The sequence below is a fragment of the Zea mays genome, chromosome 5 (genome assembly GCF_902167145.1).
Source record: "Zea mays cultivar B73 chromosome 5, Zm-B73-REFERENCE-NAM-5.0, whole genome shotgun sequence".
NCBI classification, from domain to species: domain Eukaryota; kingdom Viridiplantae; phylum Streptophyta; class Magnoliopsida; order Poales; family Poaceae; genus Zea; species Zea mays.
The window spans coordinates 18,002,639-18,017,935 of record NC_050100.1 but is presented as its reverse complement, the minus strand read 5'-3'; the positions used below and the strand labels follow the sequence as shown (position 1 = coordinate 18,017,935).

Below are 15,297 nucleotides of genomic sequence, written 5' to 3'. Positions count from 1 at the left end.
CGGGGCACGTCGGGCGGAGCCCGAGCACGGCCCGTTTAAGCTTACGGCCCGTTCCAAGCCCGGCTCACATCAAAATATCCCTCCCCGACTCCCCCGTCCGCCGCACCGCCCGCACGCGCACACATTCCAGTCTTCCACATTTTCGTCTCCTCTCTCGCCCTCGCGACCTCGCCCTCTCCGTCTCCGTCACACTCGCGGACTCGCCCTCTCTGGATCTCCTTCGTGGAGTGGCTCCGTGGATCCGTGCTTTGCGCTCGTCGGCCGTCGACTGTCGTGTTCCTCTTGCTCCGGTGAGCCGACATAGCCCCTGCCCCCTGTCTGTAAGTTCGACTACTTCTCGGCTTCTCCTAACCCTAAACCTAAACTGGTGAGTGGTGGTCGTCGGTGATTTTTCGGTGCTCTTGCTCTTCCGATTTGTTCTTAGATCAACCTTTGAGAACATGTACCTTGATGTTGAAGATAGTTCAAACAAGAGGGGGAAAGACAAAGATGTGGAAACTGGTCCCTCAACTTAGGTCTTAGGAGTTGGTTGGACTCTTCTTAGTTTACTTCTGTCTGCTATGTTTTACTTTTCTACTGATGTAATGAACTTAATGAACACTTGAACAATTAGGAGCTGGCTGTACTCTTTTCCTTCCTAGGGTTTTCTCACGAGGTGTGAGTTTTTACCTAGGAAGGTTTTTAATGAGGCAGCATTGCACTAACAGCTCCAATATTATTCAACTTATCTTGCCTTCTCATTTTTAGCTTGCTGGTACTTGTGAATTGTGAATTTGTAATTGTGAATTTGTGTAATTGTGAATGTGTGATCTTGTAATTGTGAATTTTTATCTTGCCTTGTGAATTGTGAATGTGTAATTGTGAATTTGTGATCTTGTAATTGCTGGCAGAATCTATGTGTGTAATTGTGAATTTGTGTAATTGATTTTTACTGGTATCTAGGCTAATGGGCGGCACGGCACGTTTAAGCCCACCGGGCTGGAAGCCCGGCACGGCCCGTTTAGAGGGTCCCCGTGCCGTGCTTGGGCTCTAAGTCCGGCCCGTGGGCGGGCACGGCACGGCCCATTACTGTTTGCGTGCCGGGCCAGCCCGGGCACTATTCGTGCCGGGCCTAATCGTGCCCGGGCCGGGTTAGCCCGGCACGCCCATTTAGACATGTATAGGTGCAGCCGCGCTTGCGTGCCGACCCAAACGACCAAGGGGCAGCAGAGGAGTCATCATGATGAGTGAGAGGTGCGCTGGAACAGTGAAAGCTGGCCCGGCAGGCTGGAGACAGAACGGCGGGAAGCTCTGCCATGGACAAGACGCGGCCTGTCTGCCTGCGGGTCTACCGTGCCTCTTCACTCTTCTGCCGCCTCGCGTACAAACCGGACAGCTGCCCCCGCCTCTTCTTCTACCTAGCGATGAAAACGGTTTCGGAATTTTTCGGAATTCCGGAAACCGATTTCAAAATTTTTCGATCGGATTCACCGGTAACGGTATTTTTCGAAAACGGAATCGGTTTTCGGAATTTTCTATCGGAATCGGTATCGGATCGGCGTGGTATTTTACCGATCATTTCCTTCGGTTACCGGAATTTGTCGGAAATTACCAGATTTGTGTCTCAGAATTTTCCGGAATTATGTCTCGTAATTTTTTTCGGAATTTTCCAGCATGTGATTTTTTTGCATCGCCTGTACGTCTCTGGATAAGGATTACTTATTTTTGTATTTTTAGACGCTTTAAGATTTTTTGATAGATGGTGTTGGAAGGCAGTTGAGATTAATGATTTGGTCTCTCGAATGAATCCACCCTTTTTTATGCATATGTTATGTATTAGTAATATAATAATGATAGAGAGCCGACAGTCTGTCTTTTCCACACACTAGATTTTAGGGTTTTCCTGTGAGGCTGTGAAAAAACTTTTTATGTGAGGAAAAAATATTTCATGAGTAAGCATGTCATGTCAGCTAAATCGAGTGGATATTGTGAACTGTGAACTTTGAGTTTGTGAACTTATGATCTTTATGAACATGTTATACTGTGAACTTATTATATTGTGAACTTGTGATCTTTGTAAACTTTTTATATTATAAATTTGTGATTCTTGTGAGCTTATTATATTGTGAACTTGTTATATCATGAATTGTGAACTTGTGGTCTTTGTATTCTTTTGTTAACTTTGTTGTATTGTGAAGTTTGATATGTTTACCGATCGTGTTTAGATTTCGACCGTTACCGGTGTATTTTCCGCACCGAACTTTTGTTTCTGATTTTTCCGAAATACCGATATCGTTTCCGTTTCCGGAGTTACCGTTTCCGATTTTGTTTCCGATAAAAAATATGAAAACGGTAATGGTTTTAGTGTTTACCGACCATTTTCATCCCTACTTCTACCCGCGCGCAGGCGCAGCGGCGCCTGCTAGCGATAAACCATGGAAAAATAAAATTCCCGTGTGCCATTAAGTGGCATAATAAAAATTACCGTGTGACATTGAGTAACATATAGAGGATTTTTTTGTGTGTATGATATTTAGAGTTAGTGACACACAAAAAATGATTATAATTTTTAAATTTCAATGACACAGGTAATTTATAGGGGTGAAAACGGGTAGGGTACCCGAAACGGTACCGGATACGGATACTAATTCGGGACCATTTTCCGGATACGGATACGAGTATTTTTATATTCGGGACGGATACGGGTAATACCCGGATAGTATAGCTTCGGATTCGAGTCGGATACGGAACGAGTACTACCCGGTAAATACCCGGATATTCGGGTCGGATACGGGTACCCGGAATTCGGGTACCCGTTTTTCCTTTTTCTGCATAATAATATAGTTATAAAATCATAACTTTTACATATAAAATCGGATGAAGATAAAATTTATATGAAAATTGTAGAGCTCAAAGAGATCTATAACTTTGTAGTACAACACATTTTTGTTTAAACATATCTTTAGACCAAAATCATTGAAATAATGTCTAAATTTATATCAAAATAATAGACTTTAACATTTTCATGTGGGGACTTAAGATTATCTCCATGTGGGAACTTAGAATTATTTTTTTATAAACTATTTATTAATATTGGTAACTTATTCGCAATTTCCGGTCGACACTACAATATTTTTCTGAATTTAATTGTATTTTAATGATTTTGTACAACAAGAAATTAATAATACACCAAATAGCCTAAAAATCATGAATTTTTACGGGGACACAACATATATCCACATATAGTTCTCAAAAAATATTTGGATTATAAAATCCACAAGATGTTGGTGTTTCTTCCATTCCACTCCCACTTATTGCGTGAGTAACATGAGAAATCATTTTATGTATCGACGTTTCAACATAATTAATATTTCATTTATCATTTTCATGTGGCGACTTGAGGTTTTATTTGAATAGAATGTTTATTTGTTTTGGTAAGTTTTTTGCAATTTTGGGTCAAAACTAGTGTATTTATGAATTTTAATTATATTTGATGATTTTATGTAGAAAGAAATTAATAATGTACAAATAGCCTCAGAAATCTATGAAATTATACGAAGGTACAACATATGGCCACATATAGTCATAAAAAATAATGGGACCATAAAATCCATAGGATGTCAACGTTTTTTCTATTTTATTTCCACTTATTGCGTGAGTTACACGTGAAATCACTCTAATTATCCGAGTTTCAACTTAATCAATACTTCACTTTACCATTTTTATATGGGAACTTGAGATTATCTTTTATTAAATGTTTATTAGTATTAATTTACTTGCAATTTCGTGGTCGAACAAGAATATTTTATGATAACCAATTAATGCATTATCCGACAAGTATCCGATATCCGATCAAATAATATCTGTATCCGTCACTTATCCGCCCGGATAAATATCCGGTCCCTGTGTCCGTATCCGTCCCGTTTCTAACTATCCGTATCCGATCCCGAATCCGTTTTAAATACATTAGGGTAGGATACAAGATGAGCTACTATCCGTCCGTATCCGCCCGTTTTCACCCCTAGTAATTTACCTTAAACAGGCCTTAAGTACGACGACCTGGTCTCGCGCGTGGCTATTTTGAACTCACCGCACAGATCAGCTTTGTGACCGCCACACTTTGCTTAAAAATATTCGTTTCAATTTAAGAACTACCTATATATATATAAAGATAAACAAAGTATGACACATTCAGCATGATAGTGTTTGGTTTGCCGAAATAAAACGTAAATGGATTACATGGGGTAATGAATACATACTTCTTTTTGGTTGAGCTCTTTCTAGTAATACTAGGTACTACTATCCAATCCAATTATAACTAATAACCATTACCGTCGGTAAGAGATCACATTATTAGTTCCTATCACATCAAATATTAAATGATAATTATGAGTATTAAGTATAAAACTAATTATAAAAAAACAAGGGTAAAAAAGACAAGACAAACATACTAAACATAATTAAGCCTATAATTAATACTTATAATTGATATCCAAACATGTGATTCGACATTAACTAAACTTTAGTTATCCAACCAGAATCCCCAAACCATCCTCACCCCTAAAAAAATATAGAGAACATTGTCATACTCTATGTCCACAACACTGGAACAATATATTTCAAACGATACTTTAAATATTGAAGACACTGCTAAATCCTCTATATATAGAGTTTCACTCTTGTCCATTAGAGCAACACTTCAATAGAGATGAGAGCCTCACAAGTGCTACAAAAGAGAGAATCAAGCAAGAAATAACTACTCTGCGTTGTGTGATAGTCCTTATGAGAATACATAAGAAGAGAGTGTGTGCTGCCTCTTGTGATCATTTATGTGTGAAGTTTTGATTCCCATTCATTTGTAAAGCTAGCGAGAGCCTCTTATCTTTGTGGAAAGCCTTGTGGAGACTCAAGTCTCTTGATTGACAAAGAAGGAATGATCAATTGGTCTTGGTGACGTTGGAGAGAGAGAAAAATGGTTGAAAAAGGACTGTCGTGGAATCATCAATAAGGAGTAGACTCTTTGTGAACCGAACCTCGATACAACAAATCATAGAATTCTCTTGTGTTTGTTTTGCCTGTGATTTTTTTGCTTTTACCTTTATAAGTTCTCTTGCGCTATTCTTTACGATACCCATCTGCGTTGCTTAGCGATAGATTCTCATTCTAAGAAGCAACTCTTTGTAAGGAAGAACTTATTTTCATACTCCTTATCTAAATTCTCTCACATTATTCAGCATAGATATTTCTTTGTGTTGCTTCAAATTAAATTCCACATTCTTTAAAAGCAACATTTTTGCAAGAAAAAAACGTAGTTCTATACTCCGGATATTGTTTACCTTGTTCTAACAACTAACTAAGGGAACAAGTTTTGTTTTAAAAGTGTTAAATTTTAGGTTTCTACTATTCACCCCTCTAGCACTACCGGGCGCTAAGCACAGGCTCCGTCGACGAGTGTCGCTCGGTAGGCACTCAACACAGGCACCATCGCCGTCACCTGGCGCTGTGACGGTGTCTTTTCTTTGCCGAGTACCGAGTGACACTCGATAAAGTCGCCCGATAAAAAGTACTCGACAAAGAAGCCATTGCCGATGTACAGTTTATTGAGCCTTCTTTGTCGAGTGCCACACTCGACAAAGCTTTCGTCGAGTGCTTCTTCCAGGTTTTGCCGAGTGATTTAGACACTCGGCAAATAATTAAGATGTTTCTGATAGTGTAGGCGATCCATAAATCAAAAATATATCCTCAGTTTACAAGTACTTCATAATATTCTTTACATCCATGACGAGAGCTACATTGATAACTACTTGTAACAGCTAGAGCATAAGAAATATCTAGATGTGTATATCACATGACATAAATGATAGATCCAAATGTAGAGGCATATGCAATCGTACTCATCCTTTTTCGCTCATCAAGTGGCGAAACACATTATGCTCTTAAGGTAATGCCATGTGATATTAGCAAGAAACTTTTCTTGGAACCCTCAATTTGATCGTTTTAATATAAGTATTCTGGTTTAGTCTAATAAGCCTTATTTTTTATCTATCTCTATAAATCTTGACGCCTAAAATATAAACTGCACTGCTGCACCTCTTAAATCTTTTATATAAAAAAGTATTTCTTAATGAAGACCTGTGATATGGCTCACCCGACGAACCAGACATGGTTGTGGTGGGCTGGTGGGTTTATAGAGACGAGGGTTGGTGTGTGTTGAACCTTTATTCCCATTTTACTTTTTTTCTTCAGAAATCTCATTAGTTATATTTGAAGCTTCGATGCACATCACACCTGCCCCTTGCAATTGCGCCACGACACGTAGCGAATTCCATGTCATGGCTGGAACTAAACCAACCACAAACGCTCCCTATCCATTCCTTGGATTGATCCAAGTCCCATCACTGAGAATCTGAGATCATCCACCGCTCACGTACACCTTCGACAGCGCCACGGTTGCGCGAATCCTTTGCCGAAACGCAGCGAGTTCGGCGCCACGACCGTCGCCAGCGCACGCAGCGACGACGACCGGGTCCGGGGGGATTAGGCGGCCCGTCGCCGTCCTCAGGTGCCCTCAGTCGTAGCTTCTGCCACCTCTCCTTCCTTCACGTCCATCGCCAGCTCAGGTGGCCCGTGGCCTCTACCAGAAGACCACGCACCTGACCTGACCTAACAAAATCAGTTCGGTTGCGAGTCCAACCACCGCAGCGGCTGCCATCCTCCCACCACGTCCCCACATCATGTACCACGCTTTCCTTAATCAAGCGAGAAGCAACGAATTCAGCAGAAGGGGACGCAATGTTCCAAGCCAATTTTTAGGAGACGCAGCAGACCAGGATCCATCATAACATAGCAAGCAAGCAACTACAAAAGGTGTTTGTTCCACGGCCACGGGATGAACTGGGGGGCAGGTGCGTTTCACAGGGTTGCCTGGGCAAAGGCAAGAGCGACCAGTACTTGGATACAGAGTTCAACAAATAACAGCTGCAAATGCTAGGGGGCCGGTCCTCACTCACACGAAGGACCAGTTGACGAACATGAAGGCGAGGCAGTGCGGCGTGTCGTCGTCGCTCAGGACCTTCCACGCCACGGCCTGCTCGTACGACACCGGCCGCCCCATGCTCGACACGCACACACCGCCGGGGAGGTACGCGAAACCCTGGAGTCGTCGACACGGATCCATCGTGTCATTAGCATTTTTCACAGATGGCTGGCATTGGTAGAACCTAGATTATTGGGGTACCTGCTGCATCAACTTAGGGTACTCGGTGCAGAGCGCCTTCCTGCCATCGTCGTCAAGGATCTTCTCGAGGGAGATGTCCTGGAGAGCGATCAGCGTCGTCTCGAGCATGTCGAGGCCGGCTTGGTTGGCGAAGGTGAACACCGGAGCAGCCTGATCTCATGGTTTCACCACAAAAAAAAAACTTAACATCAACCAGACAACATAATGCCGTGGTACGAATCGACGAGACAATCAAGGACGACCGATTACCTTCAGGGAACAGCACATGATCGAGTCCGAGTGCTGCCACAGTGCTTTCAAGGAAGCATCCGTGCATTGGGTGTCTGTGCGAAGCAGTTCTGCTCCAGTGTGAAACCTGGAATTTCAACGCGGACAATAATTGACAGGGGGGGGTCACAACCCATGCTGCCACCTCTCTATTATTCTCAGAATTGCTAACCAGAACCAGGAAAGATAAGGGGCCGTTCGGCAGCCCAAGATTGGTTCCAGCTTAGGAACCGTTCCACACCAGGATAGAGTGGATCCTGGTTGTTTTACTAAATCTTGGCCTGGTTTGATTTCACGTGTTCATAGGCATGGCTCCAATCCAAGTGGAAGAGGGGTGCAAAGGCCAAGAATGCCCTGGTTTCATTCAGGATTAATTCTATCCGAACAACCATTTAGGCTTGGTCCAGCTTTAATCCCAACGACATAATTTCAGACGGAATGGACCGTATTCCAGGCTATTTCAGGCCAAACCGAACGGGGCCTAAAAGAGTTTTACCTGTAGCTCCTGCCGATCCACCTCGCAAGCGTGTGCGCCTCAGGGGAACCAGGAGTTTGCTTCATCTCAAGCTGTCCACCAAGACGGGAAGGAGCTATTGCCATGGCCACCCTCTGCACCGATGCCACCACAGTCCTGACATATTGCCTGGCCATCGCTGCGACGCTTTCTCGTAGGTGATTCTCGTATGAGAACTGGAAAGCGATGGTCAGCACCGATCTTGTGTTGCAGGTGCTGGAGGCATCGCTTGAAGTGCGAGTAGTCCCACCAGATCCAACCTCGAGAGTAGATGCTAGGTCAAGCGTGCGTGTGCCTGACGGTGGATCCTGCCAGATGATCGTTACCAACAACGCATTGTTAGTTTAGGCCATCACGAAGAGTGACACTCGAGCACAAAAATGTAGTACTAACCGTCTTTGCATCTAGTGGAATGACACGGAAGCCTGAGGGCAGCAGTGGTGCATCGTCAGCAAAAGATTCATCGATGGGTGCAAAGACAAGCTGTGCACATGCACCAGCTGCATTTTCATCCACGCCACTGCACAGCTGCAGAAGAATATACAATGCTGTGAGGCTGATGCAACAACACAACTGAAATGTAGACAAAGTGAAAAATGCTATCCGACCGTATACCTGCAGAAGATACATATCTCGTGACAGAACAACTTCATCATGGCAGAGGCTGTGTCCCTCAAGCCTAATAACCTCTAAGAACTGCAAGCAAAAGCCAGTTTGATGAAAATGATCAGTCAATCAATAGTGTAAGGAAATCATTAAATTGGAATTATCTAGAAATTACCTCCTCATGCTCTAAGGTATGTGCAAGCGGCAGAATAACCTGGCTGCCCGTAAACCCACTAGCACGCAAACCAGGAACTGCATATGGACTAGCCCTCAAAGCAGCAGCGGAATAAGCATCAACACCAGGATCAGCCCATTCGGAGCGATGCTCCCTCAGAAACCGTACTAGTAGGGCAGGTGGCACATTCTACATTGAGACGAAATTGTAACATCTTTGTTATAATCAGGCTATATAATATCAAACATGTGCATAACTGTAGCTAAAACTGGATGAATAAGAGTATAAACCTGAAGCAGCATTGATGCCTTAGCACACAGGATACCTCCTCCAATTGCAGTAAACAGCTGGGAGGAGTTGACATGAGGACCAATAAGTTTGTTTGGAGAAGAGTTGATAGCAATAGTAACATCCTCAGCACCGTCACTGCTCATCAGTGACCAACCATCATCTGGAAACCCATTGACAGCATCATTGAAACCCCTGTAAATTACATTGAAGAAGTTAGAAGTGCCATGTATATGGGTCCTGCCGATAAAATGAAAACGGCACAAGTGGTAAATGAGAACACTTGAACACAGCCACAAACCTGCTAAGCCTCTGGCTAAATGTTCTTAAAACTGCTGGCTGGCGTCCCCCTCCATAGGGCATTTCCCCACTAGATTCATGTGCAATTTGCCTAATGTGACGCAGTGCCTGCATCACAGAAATAAAAAATCATGACTCAGTCATTCATACATCAGTGGCAAATAGTACTTGATACAATGAATTATTGAGAAAGCAAACATACAGCAATAGTTGTTTTCTGTGCAAGAATCTTCGGGGATTCATAAAGTGGTCTAAGGACCTCAGGCACACTCCAAGCCTACAAGGTAAAACTGATAAGTTGCAAGCACAGAAGTTTCTATTCTAGTCTAGAGATCTGGTTAAAGCGTCCAAATTGGCAGGACAAAATTGATTCCACTTACATCTAAATCAACATGATCCACAATGTGAATCATGGAGCCACCTCCCTCACAAGGTCGAATTAAGTAGCCACTAGGAAGCACCTCAGCTCTGACAAAATTTGGAGTGTTGGGTCCTGCTGGACCTCCAGTCGATTGTGTCAATGATCTCTCACAGATCTACAGAATAAGACAGGAAACAACAGTTATCAAACTGTACCTGAGGCAATCAAGCAGCACCTATCATAACCATACAAAGTTGCAGCACAGTTGTTTGATGCAAATACAACAATCAAACAGAATTGACAAGACTAACATAAATGAAAACATCATAGCAAATAAGGATTACCACAAGACTCCCATCCTCAAGACCACTAGTATATCGGAGAGTCCAAAAGTCGCGTGGTGCCGCCAAAGTTGTCGGTGCATAAGTCTAAAGGATTTTATGAAAGTAACAGCCATGTTAACAGGCAACACGGAGGACAATGATTCAAGAATGTGAAAAACACTATTAACTTGTAAGATGATGCTTACCTGCATGTAGATAAGCTCGATAGTTCCTCCATTACCCGTAGGGATAACATGGAGGATATCCACGCACCGGCAGTCGCGGTACCAAGAAGGGCGATCCTTGAGGATCTCCGCGACCTATGGACTAGTCAATTAGGGTATGTCTGCTGAATGGAAACATAGAGCTATGTGATGATGAAGAATGAATAAAAACACACCTTTGTGGGCTCAAGGCTCACTAGGCCGCAAGCTCGGGCTGCTACGCCACTACAATTGTGCGAAACAGCGATGATTCCAATGGAATCCGGACCAGGCTGTAAAGGAATACATGCTTGAAGTAATTAGCCAAAACAGAATTTAAGTAGGCAATGCATGGCACAGTTCTTTCTTTTTGTCACAATAAGTGAATTACCTTCATCCCAACCATTTGCACCCAATCAACAGCAGTTCCTGTTGCTTTCGACAGGAACTCTGCCAAGGTCTCCTCAGCAATAGCTAGTAGACTGCCATATTGAAAAAGAACTCCATAAGATTTACAAGCACAATAGCAGCCTAAAAATGTTAGGGACTGAAATTACCCAGCTGGGTTATTCGCGTCCCGCTGAGGACGCGGAGCTGCTGGGTTTTGCTGTTGGTGGTGCTGACCACTTGTGACCACAGACTCGCAGCTCGTGTCTGTAGTCGCAGCAGAAGGCTGCAAACATCATAACACACAGTATTAGACGTGGAACCATGTAACAAGGTTCACATAAGCATTGAGATGATTTATCTAGAAAATTACAACATGTTCTGGGGAATAAGCAAAGGAGATGGATCTCACATTATGGAGCTGCTGTCGCATGTACCCATTCTCGTAGACGAGTCGGGAGACCTGCTTCTGCAGCCTGTCATTCTCCTCCATCAACAGCTTGTTCATTGCAGTCAGCTTCCGGTTCACAGTCTGCAGGCGCGAGGCCTCCTTCCGCTGCTTCTCGCGGCATCTACCAACCAGTCGCAATAATCATAATCATCAGAATCGCAGTCACATCGCACAGGAGTTACAGATGTAGCTTGCATTTTAAGAAACTAAGACAACGATCGCTGACTCACAATATTCAAATGTAATTGCTCGTTCTAAACATCGTATTCCAGCTACAACCCCCCGTGTGGCAGTAAAGCAAGCAATGGCTCACACTAACTCAGGCGAGTTAATTGCTTGACCAACGGAAAATGGTGTTTCCCCACTACCCCTTTTAAATCTGCTAGCAACATGAACATTATGATAGGCACGGGATATTTAATTAGATCCATTTATCTACCCAAATACGGGGACGACAGCATTTTCTTATGAATGCTAAAAAAACAAGCATATGCGAGCAGCAAAAGAGGCATCCATTACGCTAACCGCGACACAACCAGGGGAAAAAAATCTCTCAATGCCAAGTTTCAGCTGAAAACTTGAGCAAATATAGACCGACCTCAAAACTTTAAAAAAAATATCATAGAAACTGATGACTCCAAACAAAAACAGACCGAGGCAGGGCTTGTGTGGTGGCAGCCAGTCCAATGCAAGAGACATAACCCGAACTTTAGTACCAAAACCATTCCCCCTCGTTACTTCGTACCCAAACGATTTGGATGGCTTACTTACATGAAAGCAAACATCCCACGAATATGCAGTTACATGTAAGCAAACATCCCACGGATATGCAGATAACAAGGAAGCTCATTCCATTAATAATAATTTAACCCAACCGAAGACAGCAAAACTAAAAAAAAAAGAGGGGGTGAGAAAGACAAATTTCAGCAGCAGGAGCGCATAATTCGTCAGCAGATAAGCGGAGGCGTAAACAGCGACGAGAATAATGATGGACGGAGAGAGAGGCTCGGGGGTGTTCCGGCGACGTACGCACCTGCGGTTCTGGAACCAGACCTTGATCTGCTTGGGCTCGATGTTGCTGAGTATGGGGCACTCCCTGATGAGCTGCTGCCTGCGCAGCGAGCTGGGCTTGGGGCACTCGCCGTAGACCCGCTCGAGCGCCTCGACCTGCTCGGGGGTGTAGCGCACGTACTTGCCCGCGTCCACCTGCGGCGCCCCACCGCCGCCAGGCGACGGCCGGTCCTTGCCGCCCCCGAACACCACCATCGCCGACGCCATCTAGCTAGCTAGCTAGAGCCGCCGCCGCCGCCCAGGGAGGAGGAGGGGTTGTCGTCGCGGGGAGAGGGAGAAGACGGAGAGCCACGGCCACGGGCGGCGCCAAGTCATGGCCTCGGGGCGAGAGCGCAGCCGCCCGACGCCATGGTGGTGAGGGAGGGGAGTGGCGGGGGTTGTTGCTTGCTTGCCGAGCCGCGGCCTGCGGGGAGGGTGAGGAGTGAAGGAGGAGGAGCGCAAGGGAAAGGGAAAGCTAGCGGCGAGAGACGGGGATGTCCATTTTGTTTGTTTGTTTGTTTTTTTGGCTTGAGAGGTGTGGTCGTTGGTGGTGGCGCTGTGCTTTCGATGGCAGCCACATGCCCCGCGTGGCAGAAGGCAGCAGCATGGTCGCGCATGGCGCGCAACACGACCCCACACAGTGCCGGCCTTTTGGAGGTGAGCAGTGAGCGCCAACAACACACCACACGCACGCACGCATTTGCCTACAGCCACGTGAGAACCGATAGAATTGCAGATTTACAGACGTTGATCTCTCTTACAATTTAAATTGAAAAAGGAAAACTGAACTGCATACAATTACGAATATAGTTTTTTTCTCTCTCTCTATGACTCTATCTCGATGTCATATATACACGAATTTATGTTAATGAATTAAGTCATGAAAATGTGAACTGAACACAAATTACACCTTCTTCTTTGGCATTCCATCATTCCATCTGTATATGTAACTGTACAGACAAAGCTCACGTGGCCACAAGATCATACTGCTCCCACTGTACCAGATTAAATTCCGTTTTAGAGTTTAATGTTTGCGTACATATGAAAATACTATGCGTCTTGTCGTTATTTTATCGCGCAAATTAATTACGCAGCCATTCTCATATAGTTCGCGCTAACGAATGACTTGGTGAGGAAGTTAAGATAGAGATGGCAGGGATGGATGTCTGATCGAGGGAGGAAGGAGTGGGTCTGGGCTGTGCTCGCCGGCGGCCGTGCGCGTATTCCCATGAGCGCAAGCGAGAGGTTCTCTGCTACAACCAACCGATGGATAAAGCCAAAGGAGAGAAGACGGCAAGAAAGCCTACAGTGGTCGGTACTGTTACTGTGGAATAATGAAAGGTTGGTTTTGGTACAGTCTTGCTTCGATGCTACGGGGACAAGACAAGCCGGCCTCTGCCCGCCGCCGCCCAGCCATGGCCACTGGCCAGCCAGCCTACGGAGCGGTCGTGTTTTTTTTCCACCCGTTTGGCTTTGGCACGTGAAGCTACTAGCTTTAGAAGCAGCTGCTGCACAATCTCTTTAGTGAACACTGAACAGCCATGTGCTTCAGAGGCAACGAAATAATTGTTGGCGCCGGGAGCGATGAATAAATTTCTACCCGGCGAGAGACCCGGGCCAGGGCCAGGGCCAGGCACGAGGGAGGAGGGACCGACTTTGCTGCGCCTGCGCACCATCATCGCCTGCTTTTCGCGTCTTCCATCCATATCCATGCTGCACCCTCGCGTTGGGGTTGGGGGCCTTGTCCTGTTGTTATTCAATGGGCGAGCCGCGAGGTCGTTTTTATTATTCCCATCCTGCACTGCACCCACCGACCCACCCCATAAATTCACGTCAGCGGCTACCGAGGATGATAGACTCGGATATGACACAGGGTGCGTTTGGTTTGACTTTTGGCTTTGGCTTTTGCCCCCTAAAAGCCAAAAGCCAACCAAATGGCTGGATCCAGGAAGCAGCTTTTTTTAAAAGCCGACTTTCTCGTAGTGTAAATCTGAAAGTACCCCTTGACCTGCTTTTTAGTGACTTTTCGGATGGAACTATGAAAACATATATCGAAGAATTTTTAACGACTTTTAGTAGTTTCCACCAAATGGTTTTTAGCTTTTTAACAGCTTACAGCCTACAGCAGCTTTTTCCACAGCTCACAGCCCACAGCAACTTTTTTCACAGCCACAACCCAACCAAACAGACCCACAGTAGCGTGTCCTCCCAGCGCTAGAGATGAACTGGCGGGCGAGCCCAGCTAGTGTACCTGTACGTTGCAAAATTTAGGTCAGACGATAGTTTGTGTTCTTTTAACTCTTGGCGTAAAAGTGCAAACACATTCAAAGCACGGGATTTATGTCGTTTGGCAAAAAAATATATATAATAAAGCATTGTCTTGTCATGTCTTGTCTCTGCCGCTGAACGATCACACAGCTAGCAGTGGACACGGATGGCATTTGAGCCACACGAAGCCTGTAAATCGACTTTCAAGAGTAAACTAAGAACTGAAGAAATAATCGGATTTGCTAAAGAGTTTATATATAGCAGTTTAATTCTCTTAATTGCACAGAAAGGACCCTCGCATCACGAGTAACTTCAGTTACTAATATATAGTAGCACTATATTTTTACGTAGTATTGGTTATGAAACTCGCCAGAGATGCCACACATTCAGTTTAAGTTACATGCATGCTCATCAGTAGGATGCTGGCATGGCATGCAAATGCACGCACTTTGAAACTCGAAAGCGAGCTGCATGCGAGCCTTGCTTTGACTGTGTACCCGTGCGCTGCGCTGCGTTGCGTTGCGTTTGGCAGTGTCAGCGGCGCCGATGCAAAAGGGGGGGCGTGTGTGTCACTATCCTGCGTTGTTTTTGCGCTCGTTGCATACTTGCATCGTTTGCACATGCATGCATGCATGAACGAAGGCAGCCGCGGTGCGCGGGTGGTCCAACCAAAGGCAGCCGCGGTGCGCGTGCCCCGGCCCAGGCTTTTGCCGCGCCCCCGCCCGACACCGCCCCGGCGCGCGCAGCGCAACGCCGAGCCCCGCCACGCCACGCCCCATGCCGCACCATTTCACGCGCCCTCCGCGGCAGCGTGAGCTGTACTGCCTGTGCGACTGGACTGCCGGCGACCGGACCGTGCGGTGAATATACCACCCTGCTCTCTGCTGC

The 15,297-nt window shown here is 45.3% G+C and overlaps 1 protein-coding gene across 1 annotated transcript; it reads right to left on the bottom strand.

Annotated features, from left to right (window-relative positions):
* Positions 1-6,798: 6,798 nt before the first annotated feature.
* Positions 6,799-12,570, bottom strand: LOC100274025 (uncharacterized). Its single transcript, NM_001360527.1, has 18 exons — positions 12,125-12,570; positions 11,053-11,212; positions 10,811-10,926; positions 10,645-10,735; positions 10,451-10,546; positions 10,257-10,370; positions 10,072-10,155; positions 9,747-9,902; positions 9,569-9,643; positions 9,368-9,474; positions 9,069-9,261; positions 8,779-8,967; positions 8,613-8,693; positions 8,391-8,525; positions 7,980-8,305; positions 7,466-7,571; positions 7,217-7,366; positions 6,799-7,132 (listed from the first exon to the last, which is right to left on the bottom strand). The coding sequence occupies exons 1-18, from the start codon at positions 12,367-12,369 to the stop codon at positions 6,986-6,988; spliced, it is 2,571 nt and encodes an 856-aa protein (NP_001347456.1). The 5' UTR covers positions 12,370-12,570; the 3' UTR covers positions 6,799-6,985.
* Positions 12,571-15,297: the final 2,727 nt, after the last annotated feature.